Source organism: Seriola aureovittata, chromosome 18, assembly GCF_021018895.1.
Source record: "Seriola aureovittata isolate HTS-2021-v1 ecotype China chromosome 18, ASM2101889v1, whole genome shotgun sequence".
Classification (NCBI taxonomy): Eukaryota; Metazoa; Chordata; class Actinopteri; order Carangiformes; family Carangidae; genus Seriola; species Seriola aureovittata.
In genome coordinates, this window is record NC_079381.1 from 14,479,892 (window position 1) to 14,498,696 (window position 18,805).

General features: G+C 40.6%; 2 protein-coding genes and 1 long non-coding RNA gene across 3 annotated transcripts; 1 reads left to right on the forward strand and 2 right to left on the reverse strand.

The window, feature by feature from the left end:
• Positions 1-2,019: 2,019 nt before the first annotated feature.
• On the reverse strand, positions 2,020-11,334 carry fbxw5 (F-box and WD repeat domain containing 5). The gene is made up of 10 exons (XM_056404056.1): positions 11,214-11,334; positions 9,357-9,552; positions 9,088-9,245; positions 8,381-8,564; positions 7,938-8,086; positions 7,425-7,760; positions 7,139-7,322; positions 6,842-6,989; positions 5,956-6,168; positions 2,020-4,238 (listed from the first exon to the last, which is right to left on the reverse strand). The coding sequence occupies exons 2-10, from the start codon at positions 9,541-9,543 to the stop codon at positions 3,953-3,955; spliced, it is 1,845 nt and encodes a 614-aa protein (XP_056260031.1). The 5' UTR covers positions 9,544-9,552; positions 11,214-11,334; the 3' UTR covers positions 2,020-3,952.
• Positions 11,335-12,260: 926 nt separating this feature from the next.
• LOC130186704 (uncharacterized) lies at positions 12,261-13,226 on the forward strand. Its single transcript, XR_008830336.1, has 3 exons — positions 12,261-12,399; positions 12,735-12,824; positions 12,915-13,226. It is a non-coding gene; the product is annotated as an uncharacterized LOC130186704 (long non-coding RNA).
• Positions 13,227-14,413: 1,187 nt separating this feature from the next.
• Positions 14,414-18,563, reverse strand: LOC130186599 (PR domain zinc finger protein 12-like). The gene is made up of 5 exons (XM_056403810.1): positions 18,099-18,563; positions 16,420-16,610; positions 16,082-16,237; positions 15,711-15,825; positions 14,414-15,531 (listed from the first exon to the last, which is right to left on the reverse strand). The coding sequence occupies exons 1-5, from the start codon at positions 18,325-18,327 to the stop codon at positions 15,071-15,073; spliced, it is 1,152 nt and encodes a 383-aa protein (XP_056259785.1). The 5' UTR covers positions 18,328-18,563; the 3' UTR covers positions 14,414-15,070.
• Positions 18,564-18,805: the final 242 nt, after the last annotated feature.

An 18,805-nucleotide genomic window follows, 5' to 3' on the forward strand; every position in this document is an offset into this window, starting at 1 on the left:
GCTGACTCCGATTCAGTAAAACAAAATCAACACTCATCTGTCTCGTCAATACCCCAAATCTTTATCATTTTCTTTGTGGGCAAAAAAATGCAAATTATTTTTAATAGAAAGAATCTCATATCAGCGTCTACTATAGTTTTATATACTAACTTTACTAGGACAGTAAGGGTATCGGTAGTATCTTTTCCTAAAGCAGAAATCAACTTATTATATGAAATAGAGGAACATATCTTTCCATACACTTCAATGAACTGGGTATACTTCTTAAGTTTCCCATCTTGCCACACAATGTCATTTATAAACCAAACACCTGATCAAAAACATTTTTCCAAAATATTGATTTCCCTTCAATTAATATGTTTGAATTTAACCATACTATTTGCTGTAGAATGTCACCTGGAGTTTCTGGAGGATGATATTGAAAGCACAGCCAGCACTGAATTGCTTCTTTCAAAAACATGGACACATTATCAATCAAATTATTAACGCAATGTATATGAGTTGGTTGAATCTGCAGGAAAGGGTATAATCTGCTTAGAAACAATAGATGAGTGTTCTCCAGTAACCTACACGAATACCAATCTTCATTTCAGTATAATTTTTTAACAAAGCCTCCAGATTTAATAGTTTAACTCACCATGTTCATAATTATTATAAAAACTTCTCACTTTGCAGCTGCAAGTTCATTTTGCAGGATGATGGTATCACCAAATTCTCACTAGAGTATTTTTCAAGAAAAATAAAAGGTCAACTTTCTGGCTCAATGACGCAATAGAACCACAAACACATCTTGCATGAGTTGATGATCTAGCTCGGCTAAACCCTATCATCAAAATACAGTTTAAGTCAACCAAACCAGACCAATGGAAAATTCCTAGTATTAAAGTTCTGAATAGTGCAGTTTTCAGTTTCTGTTTAAACACAGTGGTTATTTATTTCTTTACAAAAGCTCCTCTCTCATGTGACCTGTGGCCATTTTGATAACATAACTGAATAAGTCTGCATAGTCTCTGTCCCCCAAAAAACCCATTTAACAGTTGGGATTTTGATCCAAAAAAGTCAGAATTCAAGGTACACATACTATATTTTTTATAGCTTTCTGACACATCTCCTGGTACTCCTCAGCACACGAAGTCATGACATTAATGTCATTTTGACAATCCCTTACATTTTACTCATTAAGTCCAAATTTCTGTTGGTCCAACACTTTGGTTTAGAGGTACATTGATTTGTTGATTACTCAATTACTCGATAGACGGTAAAATGATCTGCAACTATTTTGATAATTAATCATTTGAGTCATTTTAGACACTTTGCACTATTTTCTCGCATTTTAGAGACCAAACAGTTTATCAAGAAAAGAATCTGTCGATTAATTGATAATGAAAATAATCACTAGCTGCAGCCCTACTTTGGTTTATGACCAATACCTGCTAAACTACAGTAAGGACATTCCCATCATCGTTAACTGTACTATGCTAATGAGCAAATATTAGATGCTAACAAGCTAAATTAAGATGGTAAAACATGGTAAAAAAAATTCTACCTTCATGTGAACATGTTGTCATGCTAGTATCAGCTCAAAGTACCTCTTTGTCTAAATAGAGCCTCACAAAGCAGCTGGCATAGTTTAGAAGACAAGCTTTCAAAGTTTGGCAACCCTGGACTACTTGGACTATATTGTCCCATGCTTTATTGCAAGATATAAGAAGAATTGTTAAGCCTCAGTAAGACTTTGATTGGTATTAATCACCATCATCTACAATACTGTATGAACTTTGTTTACTGTAAGAAGCCTGAGGCAGTTACAGTAGTCCCTAAACATGCAAAACAGGCTTCCTGCATCATTGTGTCATTGTGAAAGGGCCACATTGTTCAGTGGCTTCGTTATGCCTATGAATGGACTCAAAGGTGCTTTTTGTCGCTTTCTAATTTGGGCATCAACAAGATCAAAATACTTCTGTTACACGAGCTCTCTGTCCAAAATCTTTCATCAAAAAACTGCACAGAAACCAACGCTTTTTGGAAAAAAGGATTTTAATCTGACACTTTTTGAGACTTGCGGCCTTTCAGGGCATGCTTTTTATTTAAGGTGGGAAGTTAACATGATCAAAAAGATGGAACTACAGTAAAAATAACATTCAAAGGGAACCAAGGAGAGAGACTGTGACTTATTACACACATTTCAAAACAAGGACAATACTGTTGGCAAGAGTCAGCTGATTGAGTAGATTGATTCAGCCGTTGAATTCACAGAGATTTCTTTGAAAACTGGACATGCAAATTACTTATTTAAAGGGTTTTAATCAGTTACAGGAAAACCTCCTACAGCAGGGAATCTCCATGGAAACATAAATATCTATGAGGTTAAGTACCTGAACCTTGTGCTGGTTTAACGGCAACTGAAAAAAAAAGTCTCAAGGTTAATTTGTTGTTAGTTTTTGTTTTGCTTTTATTTGAGCGCTAAAAGTAATAACAACCTTGATAAGGACTACCAGTATGATGGGAAGTTAAGGGATAACCCACGTACACACAAACATTTCAGGACTTTCAGGACTACAATCTGTTTTTGCAGATTTACAGCTTTAATAAAACTGCCAATTTAATGAATATTTTATTGAATATGATATCAATATTTTAAAAATGTTAGTAAATTTAACAATTAAATTAGTGCCATGTTAATATAATAATTATCTCCCAGAGTAAGTATCCTAAAGGGGATATATATAAATAAGTTATGTAACATTGCTTGTTCTAATGTGCACACTACTTAATAGAATATAAGACGTCTCTTAACAAATTTTGGAGGATTGTGGTAACAGTAATGTGGTAAATCATAATTTAGTTTTTGAGTAGATGACCTCAAACACAGGGCCAATTGGATAATTAAAATTACCTCGATAACTGTATATAGTTGTGGCTGTTTCAGAAAGACAAGTTGCAAGTTGCCCATATATCCATGTACTCTGTACACTATATTGAAATTTTGGGCATGGAGCGGGAAAGTTCTTCTTGGAAACAAAACACATGCCTGTCACATGTAATTATGAGGAAAGGACATACATTTTTTAAGACAGTCTCATAACAAAATTAAAGGGTGTCGGTTTGTGCTACTAAAGAATGACAGTATTTAAATACATTTCTACATAATATAGGCCCTAATAATAATTCGCTACACAAACAACAATTTTCGTTCACAGTCATGCTTCACGCAAACTGTTCCTCAACAAATCTTCTAGGTTAAATTATTCAATAATTCTACGTTTATTAGAACAGTGATCGATCATTTCTGGGGTACAAAAACAATAGGATGGGACATCATTAAAAACCAAGGCAGACTGCAGTAAATGCAGCTCAATCTCTTTTTCCCTTTTGGTTTTAAATGGTTTTTATAATTCTTTGAAAACTGGGTTTATAGGGTGTTTATACTCAAGACATCAAATGGATATATCCATTAATAACGAAAAAAAAATATCTGAAATAATTTCCAGGTACAGCACTTTGTCTCTAATAAGCAGGACATGACAGCCGTGATGATAAGTGCCATCTCTGCAGGACATTTACACCTCAGGTCCAGGAGTCCTGTGTCAGACCTGTTCAGACACAACGTTACAGATAAAAACAGACAAAAACCAACCAGGTTTGAACATCTGTCTTGTGCAGCACCACACTATCTCTATCTGTGGTAACATTTCATTACAACAGCAACACAGAGTCTGTCCTTTGTTGGCGCAACGGCGCTCCCTTGTGTCTAACCCTGAGTTGCATCACATCGCTTCGCCTTTCAGCTGAAGACACCGAGCACTGCTGTAGATCACAATGCCGTGAGCTCCAGCAAGACCACTGACCACACTACATATATATATGGAGTGCATATATATTCCCACCACAGAGGAAAAAGATCAAACTTTCCTCTCCCCGCTCCCTCCCACTCAGTGTTTTCCAACCTGACTCATGGTTTTCCATTCACACTGTTCGCAGACGTGGAGTTCTTGTTGCGGCTCAGCCAGGACGACAGGAGGCCACGGGGCCTCGGTGGACGGGCGGGGGCCTGCGCTAGGCGGACCATGCGTGGTGAACGCCACACCTTAATGGTAGAGTCATCGCTGGCGGACAGCAGCAGCTCCTGGTCAGCAGGGCTGAACGCGACTGAGTTCACCACGTCGTCGTGTGCCAGGCGTGCCAGACAGATGTTGTAGTGACGGTCCCAGATGTAGCCGTGCTTGTCTTCAGCTCCACTGCAGGTAGGAGAGTGGAGGCATAAGTCAGTAAAGCCTTCACAGTGAAATCCTTTCAACACTGCTGTCAAAGGATGTGTTGCTGTCTGTCACTACCAGGGCTACAACAGAAGATTACTTTCAATATCGATTGACCTTTAAAATAGGCGGTCCCACCCGTGGGATGCTTTGGCCTTGGTTGCACTACTTTAGGTGTCCTGGTCTTCTACCGGATTCACACAAGCTTGACAAATTATTCATTGTTTGAAAGCTCTAAGTCTCCTGATTGTCTCAAAGCGCAGAACTGGTTCGGACTTATGGTCATGGCTCCTAAGTGTTTTTCACACAAAAGGCAACTACTAAAAGCCCCTTTTCATGCCTAAAAAAGTTAGCAAGGCAAAAAAACTTACATTTCCACCATTTTTACACAACGGTTAAACAGTAAGCTTTTTAATTTGGGTAAATTATGCTTGGGCTTATTATCATTTTCTGAGCTGTGCACAAAAATGTGGCCGTCTGGTAACAGGTTAATCCAAAAAACAGTAAAAAAAAAAAAAAAAAAAAAAAAAAAAAAAAAAAAACCATCATAAGTTTCTTGTCTTCAGGTTGCTTGATTTGAGTCAAAACCAAATATTTCCTTTACTTTCCCATAAGACAAGGAAAGGCAGCAAATCCCCTAAAACCATATGAAGCCTGAGCAAGTGATTTTTTAGAATTTTTGCTTAAAACTATTAATCAGCGCAAACTGCTGCAGTTTAATTTTCTCTAACTAATCAATTCATTGCTTCATTTCAGCTCTAAACATTACTGGCTTTAAAGCCACTAAAAAGAACCATCACAGCTGATAAAGTCAACACCAATAGGCATCAAACCAAAGCCAGATTTGTATTTTTTATTGCCTCTAGACTATGATTATATGACTTGCAGTAGTTGCAGTAGTTAAACGATGGCATCCAGCAGAAATAAAGTGCAACATCAATTGTTTAAACAGAGATAAAGGATTCTGCAAAAAATTGCTTAATATACATCTGTAACAACAAAACTGAAAATCATTTTGTAGATGGACAGTTTGATAGTTCTTTAGTAAGTAATTTTCCCTTGTATTCAAACCAAATGTAATACTTATTGTAATACTGTAATATATTGTAAACCTGTGATTACAAAGGTTACAGATCCTCTAAATTCCTACTCAATAAACTGTTAGTTATTATGCTCTCAAGAAGCCGTATTTATTAAGGATTTTTCTTTCTAAAGCTTTCGACCTTCTTACAACAGCCAGTACAACAGTTTTTATTTTGGTCATCAGTTCTTATGGGACTCAACAGCCTTGGAAATTCCCTAAATAAAAATAAATATTTGATATTCCAAGTGTATCTCCTCACTCACATCCTCTACATGTGTGTGCTTCCCAGATATATTCTATATGTAAATTCTGTAAATTTGTTTACAGTGATGATGGCAGTCTCTGTCATTTACACAAGCTACAGTTTAAAATCATTTTAAACTGTGTGACAATTCACAAACCCACATCAAAACTGCTAAAGTCCTCTGTTGCTAAAAATAAGAGGTGTCATATGAGAATTTTACTACAACATGAGCAGTCAAATAGTTTCCCACCATATCAGTATCACTTCCCTATTTATATGATCCCCTCATAGCCAAATACAGGCAAATGAATGTGTGTGTTGAATGTGTGAAAGCTGCATCTGACAGATAAAGTATACAATCAATCACGCACCTGGCCACAAAGTCTCTGCTGACGTCGAGGAAGATAAAGAAGCACTCGTCGTTAGGTGTAAAGGCTCGGTGAGCACGCAGACTCCTTCTCTCCTCCCTCAGACTCTTCAGATCGATGACATGCAGGTCTATCTCCTCAGCAATGGGAGGTGGAAACATGGGGTCAGAGATCACACATCCAGCTGGCCAAGCCCGGCTGTTGACATAAAGGTACCTGATCGATGAAAGGAAAGGAGTAAAGTCAGAGTTGTAAAGGCATTTCTAATCTGCAAAAATGCTACATGGTGCTGCATGGCCACACAAACACAGATATATGCTGGGTTTATTTTTGCACTAAGCAAGTGGTCAAGATCTATTCACAAGACTTTTTAGGTTTGGAAAATATAGTGTGATGCTGCATTACATGGGGAAAATATGTGGACATGCATACATTAGATTCAAATGTGATAAATGAACATCTTGTCCAAGGTCATGGGCATTATTGTGCTGCTGTCTCTACTCTATTGTGAAGGCTAGGTTGCAGGGATTTCCCATTGCCCCTCATTAGTGAGGTCGAGCTCTGATGTTGGATGATAAGGCCTGGCTGGCATGAGGTTGAAGACAAAGTTTTTCCAGAGCAAACTCGGAAAATGATTTCTTTATGGACCTGGCTTTGTGCACGAGGCAACTGTCACAGTGAAATGTTGAAAGGGACTTCCCCAAACTGTTGCCACCAAGTTCGAAGATAGATGTCTAAAATATCATTGTGTGCTGTAGCAAATGGAATTAAAGAAAGTGTGAAAAAACAGCAATAAACCACAAGATTATGTGGGCAGGGTTGTAAATATGTGGCCATAAAGTGTATTTTCCACATTAATTATCGATATCATGTGTTTTCATTTAATTACCTGTGGTCTGGAGACAGCCCCATACCGATAATGTGTCCATGGATATCAATGACGTGGTCCAGGGAATCAAAAAACTCATCTGAACTCCGCTCTTCGCCAAGGACGGGACCAGAAGTCGTCATCTGGTCAGGTTTGATCAGCTTAATACCTGAAAAGGAAGAGCAACTACCAAATGAGAGATGTCTGACAGCACTGTGTCTGATTTTTCCAACACACACTTTCATAAATGTGTTAAACTATATTTGCATCATATCTGTAAGATCTAGTTTAGTCCCCGCAGCTTGGAAACAATCATACCTATCTGATGAGGGGAGTATGTAAGGCTGCCAGTAGTGAAGAGTAAGTACGTTTTGTCCTCTCCTTCCACGGGCTCAGAAGGCTCAATGAGGCCGGAGTCAGGTGCTTTCGTGTGGGCTCTGCCCATCATCTGGGCCACCTGGGTCTCGATCTCCAGATCCCTTAGGCTTATATTTTTACAACTCTGACAACGATGATGAAGGAGAGAGAAAACGAGGCAGAATGAAGAACAGTTTTTCCTTAAAAAAATTGAACAAAATGCCTGAGAGTGTCACACCTAGCTCACCTGTATGACTTGCTCAAGGGGTGAGATGGTGGACTGGGAGAGGCGGGCAGTTGAGGGGCCTTGACACCTCGCTTGCCTCTGACCCTCTCCTTCCCCTTCCTCTTCCTCGTCTTCCTCCTCACTGCCAGAGGTTCCCAGGTCAAAGAGGAGGGGCTGGTGCTGCCGTTGCTGCCCTTTCTGCCTTTGAGCCTGAGACTGAGCCTCATAGTCCAGCACCAAGTCCGGGTTGTCATGACGACGACAGTGGGCCACCATCACTGTGCGGATGGTGCTGGCATTGATGTTCTGGATCTTGAAAAGGCGCTTGACCACGTTGACGTTCTCTGATTCAATATCCTGTTGCAGAAAAGAAAAGAGTGAGGAGGAGAGAAGATGTGAGGGGGGTGTGATGTGTGATAATATTTGACATTTATTGCTGTAATTTCTTCCTGTGTAAAGCTCTTCCTGTAGATGCTATGTCTGCAGACAGATTTCGACTGACTGATAAGCAGTAGCTGCTGCGGCGGGTCTCACCTGGAAGGCTTTATTGAGCCAGAGCACAGAGCAGGAGGTCATGTTGCCAATCCAGTGCAGGTTCCCAGAGATCAGGTGGGTCTCGTTCAGCCAGCAGCCAAACACATCGTACGGCTTGTTCCTCACCCGTGACAACAACGTGTAATTTTCTGTGACGGTGTGCAGAATGGTGAGAGTGAGAGAGATAGCAACAGGTAAATGAAACAGAGCTGTATCCGTGCTTTACTACAGACGGCTCTGCTTTTTGTCGGATCAGTTTCTGGCCAGTCTACAGCTGCTTTTAAATGTAATAAACAAACTAAGACCACACTGTTTTCAGTTAACTTGCCTATATAATCTAATGAAGATGAAAGCATTTCTTAATCAATAATTCAACGCATTGGAACCATTTAAGAGCATGTTTTCAGCAAACAAAGTGAAAGAAAGCAGGTTTTGGTTCCTACCCAGACTGATGACAGCAATTTCCCCAGAGGAGGAGTGATGTGGGCCCAGGTAAACACCAGACACGAGCAGCAGGCTGTCATCGGCATTGAACTGGGAGAATTGGGTGTAGCCCCAGTTGAACTGCCGCATGCTGGAGCTGTGCACCAATGAGATATTACCATCTGGCCGCTCTGTGTCCCATAGCTGCTTACAAGAAGGGAGAAGACAGGTTTGGAAATAGATGAGTCAATGATGCTGCTGGTGGTTTGCACACTTATCAGATCCGACTAGGAAATAATCTGAAAACTAAACAGTATAGTGTTATCTCATCCTGTGCATGTCTCCTGTTCACTGGTGGAACTGATCCGGTTGAGTAAATAAAGTGTGTGAGCAACACACGTGGCATCAAAAGGGACTATTCTAACTGGAACACTGTGAAACTGAAATACTGTTAATTAATCATAGCTATTAACTATATATCAGATCAGCTGCACTAAAGGTGGCACTGTGTTGAAATTTTATCTTTTAATCTATTTTTACATTCACCTGTTGTAGCTTGCTTTGCTCTGAATTGTGTACTTTAGGGCAGGACAATCTAACCAATGAAAAGAAAAGCCCTACAGTTAGTAAGTAACCAGATACTGAACTCAATCACTTGTCATGCTGGAAGAAAGTAAGTAAATAAGATCCAGGATGAAAGTAACATCAGTGATACTTTAATCCCTACCTTAACAGTGCAGTCTTTGGAGCAGGAGGAGAACCTGTGACCCCTGTGAGAAAAAGCCAGGTGGAGGACTTGGTCACTGTGCTCTCTCAGCGTCTGAACCTCCACACACGGGATACAGTCAAACAGACGCTTGAACTCTCTGTGCCACGACACAGCCGCTGCATAAAGGTAGATAGAAAAAGGTTAAAAATTTCACCCAAATGTGTTTTTGTGATAAATAATTGTAATCTGTTAATTCCCCTGCGAAACATATGGGTCTGAATATTTACCAGGGTGTCGGGGTACAGAGCGGGGGATGCGGTAGTAGCTGTAGAACAGCTCCCTCCACAGGAACTCATCTCTGGAGACAGCCAGCCACTGTCTGCAAGTCAGACCAGCTCTTAGCACAGCATCATGGGGCAGACGCAGGAAGATCTCCAACACCAGGCTGTCTGGCAGAATTGGGCCACACTCCATAATAACATCCTGTGGAAAACACACCCACACACACAACATGTACACGTGATGTTATATGAAAGCAAAATAAACCCTTGAAAGTACTGTTTCCCCTTAGGTAGCTTGAAATTGCACAAATCATCTCATTCTATAGACTCGTTACAACTTCTCCCTGGAGCTATATGATGTGGCCCAAGTGTCAAAGATTTCTATGAATGCCTCATTTCATCAAATGGAAATTTTTTCTAGGTATTTTGTGCAGTATTTTACACACGTTTTCTTGGGGATTTGACAAAACATGGATGCACAGCACGAGTTTTTAGTAACTGACCGACTGGGTGCCACCATTTAGTAAGGGATCAAAACATTTTCACTACAAGCAAAGACATAGATCGTCTCATAAACAGCTCCAAGTTATGACTAGTGTCAGTACTCATCAATCAGACGATTTTTTGCTCAAATAACTGTTATTATTTAGTCTACAAAATGTCAGAAAATTGTGAAAAATTTGAGTTTCCTGAAGTCCAAGATGTTGTCTTCAGATATCTTCTTTTGTCAAAATAACAGTCCAAAACCCACTATTGCTATTACATAAAGCAAAACGAGCAAATTCTCACAAATGCAAAACTGGAATCAGAGAAATTTTGGCAATTTTGCTTGAAAAACAACTGAAACCATTCATCAATATATATATATAAATATATGATACATTTTCTGATTAAGCAATCAATTCATTAACTAATCGTTGCAGTGCTACCTTAGACAGACAGACAGACAGACAGAAAGTTAAACATTGGTTTCACATTAAGAAAATACTTGAGTGTAGTCTTTTTTTAAATTTAGTTTTTTGAAGCTCAATCCATCTCCATTAGGACATTAAAATATTATAAGATATCATATACTGTAAATTTTAAGGCAGTGAATATGAAGTCAGTAAATTTTGTTACTCTGGATCTGTGCATCCATAAATAACCTGAGGCCCCACCTCCACAATCTGAGACTGAGAGTTTACCCTACTGGTGGACAGACACCACTGAGCTGTGCACCCCATTATAAATACATTCAATATGTTGCTTGGCATGTCAGTGCACTGACACTGAACTTAAAGCTTCTCCATGTTTCTTAGAGAGATAAATCCTGCAGAGTCGCTGCTGGAACAGAGCCATGTTATAGCGTGGCATTTCCTCAACTACAACCTGAAACAACCGTGTAACATTGAGAATTTAATACAAACTTTATATAAAATTGACCAATAGTCTTATCTAGCTGTGAGTACATTCACTCGGCTCTTCTTTTCCTGAACCAAAACGCCGTGTGAGGATGACCTTACATGGACATTTTTGTCGTCGAACGAAAAACTAATGACAAGTAACTGTGATTACACTGATAGCAAACTGTACAGCCTTCGTGCTGACCTAAAAAATATTACAACAATAAATACAAATCTGATAACAAGCAGATGTCTGTGTGTGTTTGCTGATCGAAATTAGTTAGTTTACAGCTAGGCTAGCAGGAGATGTCTGTCAAGCTAACGTTAAGCTAGCCGTTAGCTGGCGTTTGTTTTCAACTTTTAGCTGCGTCTGACGATTTAATATTGACGACAAGTGGCTACATTCATATATCAGCGGTTTCTCTGAATGAGTAAATGAGCTTGGCTCAGTACAAAGTTGTTGACATAAACTGAGACCCACCTGCTGGATCAAAGTATTTTGGAGGAGAAAATCAAGTGGCTAGCTAGCGCTTAAGGCTAGCCACAGAGAAATGACAACAATCCTCCGGTAGCGGCGAGCCGACGAGACTCTACTAACAGATACCAGAAGCATCGGCACAGCAAGACCAACTCAATCTATCCGGCATTTAGAAGGTGATGTTTTTTCTTCATTACCAGTTAATCATCTCAGGTAACGGCTACAAGTTGTTTTGTTGTTATTAAAAAAGCATCACAAGGTTGAGGTCCTTTTCTCATTTCATATTTATGTTTCCTGTCTTTTTATTTTTTCCTCTTCTTCTTTTGAATGAGGCGGATTATGCACTTTATAAAACACACCATTTTTTAAATTAAATAAAAGTAGCAGTATGCCAGTGGAGAAATAACTTACTCTGTTACAAGTAAGTCCTGCATTCTCTTCTTGAGTACTTAAAGTCCATACATATTTGTATTTTATATATACATCACTGTAATGTTGCAGCTGGTTAAGGTGGGGCGAATTTTAACTACTTTATTATCTATCTATAATTTTTTTTAATCTACGTTTTTCCTCTGATTTCCTTTTCTCACCTCGACAATGATGGTAATTCTGATAATGTTTGCAAAGTCATTTTGGGACAAAACAGAGGGAAAAAAAGAAAGCACTACAGCAAAGACTACTTGTCACCAAAGATGGAAAATCTCCCCAATACAATCTTCACTTATTTGTTAAATTTGTTTATTACATTTTCATTTCAACTTTCAGGAGTATGTTGACATGGTAAAGACTGCAGATTAAGAAGAGGTTATTATATGTACATAAAGACTAATGTTATCATTTCTCTAATTAAGTATTTTCTCACAAAAACTGACTAATAACTTTTATTGCAGTTGTTATACTCAAATGCAGAATAAAAGGATTCCTCATCATTATACACTGATCTGATCTTAGTCACTATCAGTAGAATTATCCCACTTGCATAATGTTCACTGTTTTCAAGCCCATGAAGTGGCAACTGACACCACAGTGAGCATCAGTCAGTGGACTATTAAAGGCTGCGGTGTGTAAAACGCTGTGTCATTGGCTTGTGGTGTGAGCGCACACACATCGTAACCATGACTGCATGAGAGCAGCAGCACTTATAAACAAAACAATTAAATTGGAGCAATGCTGTGACAAATATTCTCTGGTAAGTAAGCTATTAAAACTTTTTTCTAGAGAAGACAAAATTATAATAAATTTTTAAAAACAGTTTAGTAGCAAACAGGCTTTATAAACTAGGTGAACTATGACATCCGTTTTCCCATAGACAACTTTATTCTTTTCATCTTGTTTAGAAACTAATTCTAATGAAGTCTTAAAACATGAAAATGCATTGTAGGATGGTGTGTAAAACAGAGTGTGTTTAACCTGATAGGGGTAGGATCAGATTACCTGCCCCATCGTTATCTCAGCAGAACAGACTTGGCAGCACCTTGGCTGACAATACAAACAGGTAAAACAATAATTTCTGTTTCCCTACAGCACTGCGTCATGCCGCTGACTGGATAGCATCTTGCTGTTGCTCCTCTAAGAAGGACAGGATGGCAGCAGGATGTCTGTACCAGTGTAAAGGTGCTCCTCAGTGTGTCAAATATACCATTTTGAAATAATGATCTACGTAAGTTTTGATGGTTAAACTGTCTTGTTTTCCTCACTCTGCAGGGCAGAAAGTGTGGACAGTCTCTGGTGGTGAAACACCATCCAGTCCGAATCTTCCTTAATTCCTCTCAGCAGAATGAACAGAAAAGATGGCCTTCATCTGTCCACATCCAGCATGTCGGTCTGTGTTGCTCTGTAGTTGTTATAATGATGACTTGTCTGAAAACTCCTTGTTGGGAAGCTGGATAATGTCTGACAGCTGACAATTGCAGCAGTGGCTCAGAGGTGACTTACACCTGTACTGTATGTACGAATCACCTATATGGTAAAATACTAATCCAATGAATGAAATAAATTTTAGTTGAGATCATCTAACTGTCTGTGGCATGAATGCATCTTTACACCCTCACCAAGAGAAGCTTATTTTTCTCTTGTGAGACTCTTTTCCTGAGTATCTGGCGCCACCATGTGGTTGTTAAAATAACCGTAGGAGTCAAATTACCTGAACAAATCAAGACAGAAAACTGCTTCATCAATTAGGAAACAATGCTGAATTATGAGGTATTTAATCACAGCCCCACAGTTTCAAAGAGGCATCTTCATGGTTGTTTTGCCTCTTTGGGGTCATTTTGCATTTCTTTGTGGACAGTTTGTAACTCTTAGTAATTTTGCGTCTTTTGTGTATGTTTTGTCACTCTAAATTGTTTTCTGTCACTTTTTGGTTGTTTTATTTCTTTGCTGTGTTTTTATCTCTGTCGTTTTGTCACTCTCAGTTGGTTTGTCTCGATTTGAGTATCTTTATTGTTGTTTGATTGACTTCCCAAAGAGAAACGTTAACAGTCACTTCAAACAGAGGCTCTGGTCCAGGGGCCCCTCTCACCCCTTGGGCCAATGGGCCTGGGCCCACTTGGCCCATTCAGTAATTTGTCCATGTGCAGGGCTGACACACATAGACAGAGTCTCTCATGCACTTAATGCACCTTCGCTAAGCACCTTCTGACATTGGACTCGGACTGGAAACCAGAGCAACCAGAGGAAATCAGTGGGAACAAGCAACCTCCAAACAGACTCTCCAAACTCCACCCACGCTGACAGGTTCAAACCCAGGATCCAGTGTGCTGTTTACCTACCCAGTGTTTTTACCCTGCCACTTGCTTCAACTGATATAATGGGTCTCCAACCACTGACACGCTGAACAGGATACTAAGTTTAGAAAACGAAGATTTAGATTTATCACTCCTGAGTACAAGCATCACCAATAAAACATTCTCTCTGGATTTCACCACTCAGAACTCAGAGTGATACGATCTTTACAAAAAACAAGGAACCTTCAAATGATTTTCAAAATAGTTGCAGAAATGCTTCATGAATGTTACTAGACTTTCACTACATTTTGGCATCTTCTATGAGCAAAACCCTTCAGAACTCAAACTCTTAAAATCTGGTATTTGATCTGTGTTTTACTCTCTAAAGTTGTTTCTCCGAGCCGCACATAAACAATAGAATAATAATAAAAAATTGTGAAAAAGGGATTCATTCTCACAAATTGAAAATCATACTGATTGTAATATCATATCATTTCATTTAATTAGAATAGAAGAGAGCACAAATGTATTTACATTCAACATGTACATTAGCATACAATACAATTTTACAATTACACAGTTCTCAAAAGAATACAGTCTGTACAAGGTTAAAGTGACATTTCTCAGTTTACAGTGTGGAACAATGCAGCTGCAACGATGTACACTGGTAGCCACGTCCCTCATAGTTTCTACTGACTCTACAAATCTCTGACCAAAGGTTCTTTTCACCTGAGCTGGTGAGGATGTGATGCAATGGTGTAAAACGTAGTACATATCTGTATTGTCTCTGGTTTGCCGTGACATTTGACACGTGTTGAGTTCTTGAGATCACACAGAGAAGCACTGATTACGAATTATTAGTAAAATCTGGACAGAGGTGTTTTTTCAGTATATTTCAGCTTCCGAAATACAAACATTAAAACATCCTTCTGCTGGGGTTTTGTCACGTGATAGCCAAAGAAACAATCAATACAAATAAGGCAAACAGTTTAAATGTTCTGTGTGAGATGCTTTACTGTCACATCAACTCATTTGTTCCCTTGTCTGATCAGGAGTCCCCTGTACTTCTCCACTACAGCTCTAACCTAAAGTGCATCGTTGTTCTGCCTGACTGTCCCTCCAGTGTTTCTGTCATCATAGCACCATGGTGGGGATGTGGTGAACCATTGGCATCTGGTGCTGGTGAGGCATGGTCGTCATCTGTGGGGGAGGAGGGGACACCTGTGAGCCTACGTCAGCGCCGGGCGCCACCGGCTTGTGCCGTGCGCTCTTCTGGTGCGCCCTGAGGCCCGCCAGCTGCGAGTAGGCGCTCTGACAGACGTGGCACTTGTAGGGCCGCTCGCCGGTGTGCAGGCGGACGTGGTTGCGCAGCGTGGACGACTGGCTGAAGCGGCGGTTGCAGAAGCGGCACACAAAGGGCTTGTCCAAGGTGTGGATGCGCATGTGGGAGCGCAGGTTGCTGCGAGAGTTGAAGCCGCGGTGGCAGATGACGCAGCGCATGCGGCCGGCGGTGGTGGTGGAGGAGGTGGAGGAGGAGGAGGAGGAGGAGGAGGAGGGGGAGCACGAGGAAGTGCCGTCACATGAGTGGGAGTCATCTGGGAGAGGAGACAAAGAAGAGGGAGATGATTTAAAGCCTTCTCAGTTTCAGTATGACTCAAATGGTTGCTGCTGCCCTGAGGTTTACACAATGTTTTTTTTTCAATTATTATTTTAAAAGTAAACAAAACTTTTACACTGTTTAAAAATGACCACTAATATTGATCCGTAAACTCACCATTCCTGCTTTTCTTCTGGTGCTCCTCATCTATTCCAGGAACTCCAGGGATTCCCAGGAATGTGTTGTGGGTGTTTCCGTACCAGACAAGCAGCTCCTGGTCTGGTGGGATGGTCTGAGGGAGGAAGAAAGGAGGGCAAAGGTCAGTTAATTCAACTTCGCTGCTGCAACCTGACAATCACCATCACCAAAGTACGACTCGCATAACCTATTCATTCCTCCGTCCGACCAGCAGGTGGCGCTGTTCTAAAGGACATTTACATTCTTGCTGGCCTCAAATAAATTCCCAAAGAGCCACCGAAGGCCCAGTCCATCTTTACGCTCAGTTACAGAGTATTCATTTAGCGAGCTGTGTCCTGAGTTGTTCTCACCTCCACTGCCTTGTAGAAGATGCTGCTGCCGATCTGGACCACCTCCAGATTTTGCTCCTGCTCATTCCGGGCGCACTTTATGTAGGTCATCCAGCTGCGCTGATCCTCCTGACTGGCATCGATGAAATAACGCACCGTGCCATCTTCATTGAACACCTGAGCGCACAAGGAAAACCGGTTTAATAAGAGATAATAATAATAATAATAGTAATAATAATAAATTAAGTTATAAAACACTCGGATTTCTGAGTTGCACATCTTCACAGCTCACAGGCCTTTTCCTCACAGGCTGCGTAAATGAAGTCATATCATCACAGACTTGTCAAGTGTCAGCTCACCTCCCACATGAGGTTGTTGTTCTTGAGCAAGTCCACGTGTTCAGGGGACAGGACTCTCCCCGTGAAAGGGCCCATCTCGGTTCCCGCTTTGATCCAGGTCTTCGAGAAGATGCCCAGACCTTCTCCGGGGATCGAGCTTTGGGCGATGATCACTTCGCTGGGCAGCACCAGGCTGGACAGCTTCTGCACCTCTGCAAAGATAAAGCAGGAAACGTGAGAAAACGGAAACTGGAATATTGAGAAGGCCTGTGCAATTTATGATGTTAGAAACACAGACATAATATCTGAAAACTGTTTTTTTTTTGTGCATGAGTAAAACTGCACATAATATAATTTGGATAAAGCAGAGACCAAATGTTGTGAGTTGTTCAGCAGCGTGAGTGGATGCCAAAGTCTCAGATGAAGCACGATGGCTTGAGGAGTCCTGAAAGCAGCAAATGGACTGAATCTTATTTTAGTCACGAAATATTAAGCTACACCTTATCCTCCGTTTAATTCGATTATCTGGATGAATTGAACGTTTTTGTTGTGCAGAGAAACCCCCTTGGAAAGCATTTTTATCCGCATCAGAAAAGGGGGAAAAAGAAAAGAAAAAAAAAAGATCGTGCGATTCTTTAATGTCAAAATCAAAGATTTTTTTTTATTTGAGGCTGCGAAAAAGCCAGGCTGAATAGGGGTTAAATGGTCCTCTATTGCCCAGGGTCCAACAATTTGTCATGCTTCAGATGTGATATTCATTAAAGTTTACTGGAAAAGAAACGGCTAATTCCAAATTCATTATCCTTTTAAGAACTTTGTAGCAATAAATTTGCGCTGAATGAAACGAGGACTTGTTTAAAAGACTGAGGAATTTCTGCAACAAAAAAATGGAAAGGCGATTAAATGGTTGACATGCAATGAATAGCATTAGATTTAGCCTTCACGGTGCATTATGCGAGGAACAGCAAATCTTTTAAGGAGAGAGAAAGAGAAAAGCTCCGGAGCCCCATAGCTGCCAAGAGAGGAAAAGAGACTGTCCGGAGATTGATGAATGCGGGATAAAAACCCGGGACATCTCGAAGAAAAGAAACCTTTCTCTCCTCGAGGTTTAAGTGGAAACTTTCCCAGGTCAAGCACAAAGTTAACCAAATGAATTTAATGCCCCGCGTCTTTCAATCAGCGGCAGTTACACGCATAACAAGCCTCTAAACGCGAGGTCCTGAAGCTCTGCGAGGGTTAACGCGTTAAATGGCTCGAAATAACAGCAGCAACAAAAAAGAAAAAAAAAAAGAAATGAGGGAAAGTGCAAAAAACAGCAACAAGTGAGTCAGACAAACTTTGTCAAATGAATGTTTGGTTTCTCTGACAGGAGATCCAAATTATGTGTGAGGATATCATTGGAAAAACTGCTCAAATATAGCTGTCACGCTGAAAAAATGTAGTAAAAGTTTGTAGGGAATTGCATGAGATCTAATGTAAGCACATTATTTATAAAACATATATTTATTTTATTAAAGCTATTAAAATAATGTTTTTTTTTATTCCCATAAAGAAGCTATAAAAGGGTCATTCTTATACACACCGGCTTGAATAAAACACTTCAAAATCGATCATATAGGCCACAATAAAAAACCTCCAACAGCAGGATGAAAACAGTCAAAATGAAATCGTCCCACAATAAAGCAGCAGGTGAGCCTTACCTCCAGCGAAGGACTGAGCCAGCACCTCGGCGGTGAAGGCGGTCTTGGGGCTGCCGCTGCTGCCGCCGCTCTGCCGCTCCTCCGCCAGGTGTTCGCCCAGAACGTTCCTCCACCTGCCGTACAGGAAGCTGTGCAGGATGTCCGAGGTGATCACGTCCGACAGCGAGCGGCTCGGACATTTAAATCCCGATTTGAGAGCCAAAGCGTCTGCGGGTAGCACTGAGCCCATGTTGCAGAAAACAACAACAACAACAACAACAACAACAACACCAACAAATAAAAAAGAAAGAAAGAAGGGACGAAAACCCTGAGGATGATTAACAGCGGTGCAGCTGCAAATATAGAGCGATGAAAAGGAGGAAGAATGAGGAGTGGACCCACAGAGCTGCTCCTCAGTCCGTCCCTCTGCGCCAAACTGTCTGTGCGTAAAACTGCCTTGTCTGGCTCAGAGGGTCTCTTTATATAAGTGGCTGCTGTGACCCCTGTCTAATTACTTATTAATGACACACCCCTCACCGTGTGGACCTGCCTGCTGCACCGCAACACACCAGCAGAGACATTAAAACACACAGCAGAGAGAGAGGGGGGCGGGGGAGAGGGGGCCAAAACTTTATTTTAGTCACTTGCCGGAATTGAATTTAATGCAAACATTTTTTGCAAAGCTGCAAATGCATGCTGGGTAGTCAAATGACAATGAAAATATTTTA

Bases quoted from the DNA above. Each gene is read 5' to 3' on its own strand.
- fbxw5 (XM_056404056.1), bottom strand. From the start codon at position 9,543: ATGGAGTGTGGCCCAATTCTGCCAGACAGCCTGGTGTTGGAGATCTTC. The intron at 7,323-7,424 runs GTGAGCTAGGTG...CATCGTTGTCAG, and splicing joins CCCTTGAGCAAGTCATACAG to AGTTGTAAAAATATAAGCCT. The intron at 4,239-5,955 runs GTGCGTGATTGA...TCCTACCTGCAG, and splicing joins AGCAGAGACTTTGTGGCCAG to TGGAGCTGAAGACAAGCACG.
- LOC130186599 (XM_056403810.1), bottom strand. From the start codon at position 18,327: ATGGGCTCAGTGCTACCCGCAGACGCTTTGGCTCTCAAATCGGGATTT. The intron at 16,611-18,098 runs GTAAGGCTCACC...TTATCTTTGCAG, and splicing joins GGCTCAGTCCTTCGCTGGAG to AGGTGCAGAAGCTGTCCAGC. The intron at 15,826-16,081 runs GTGAGAACAACT...TTCCTCCCTCAG, and splicing joins TCTTCTACAAGGCAGTGGAG to ACCATCCCACCAGACCAGGA.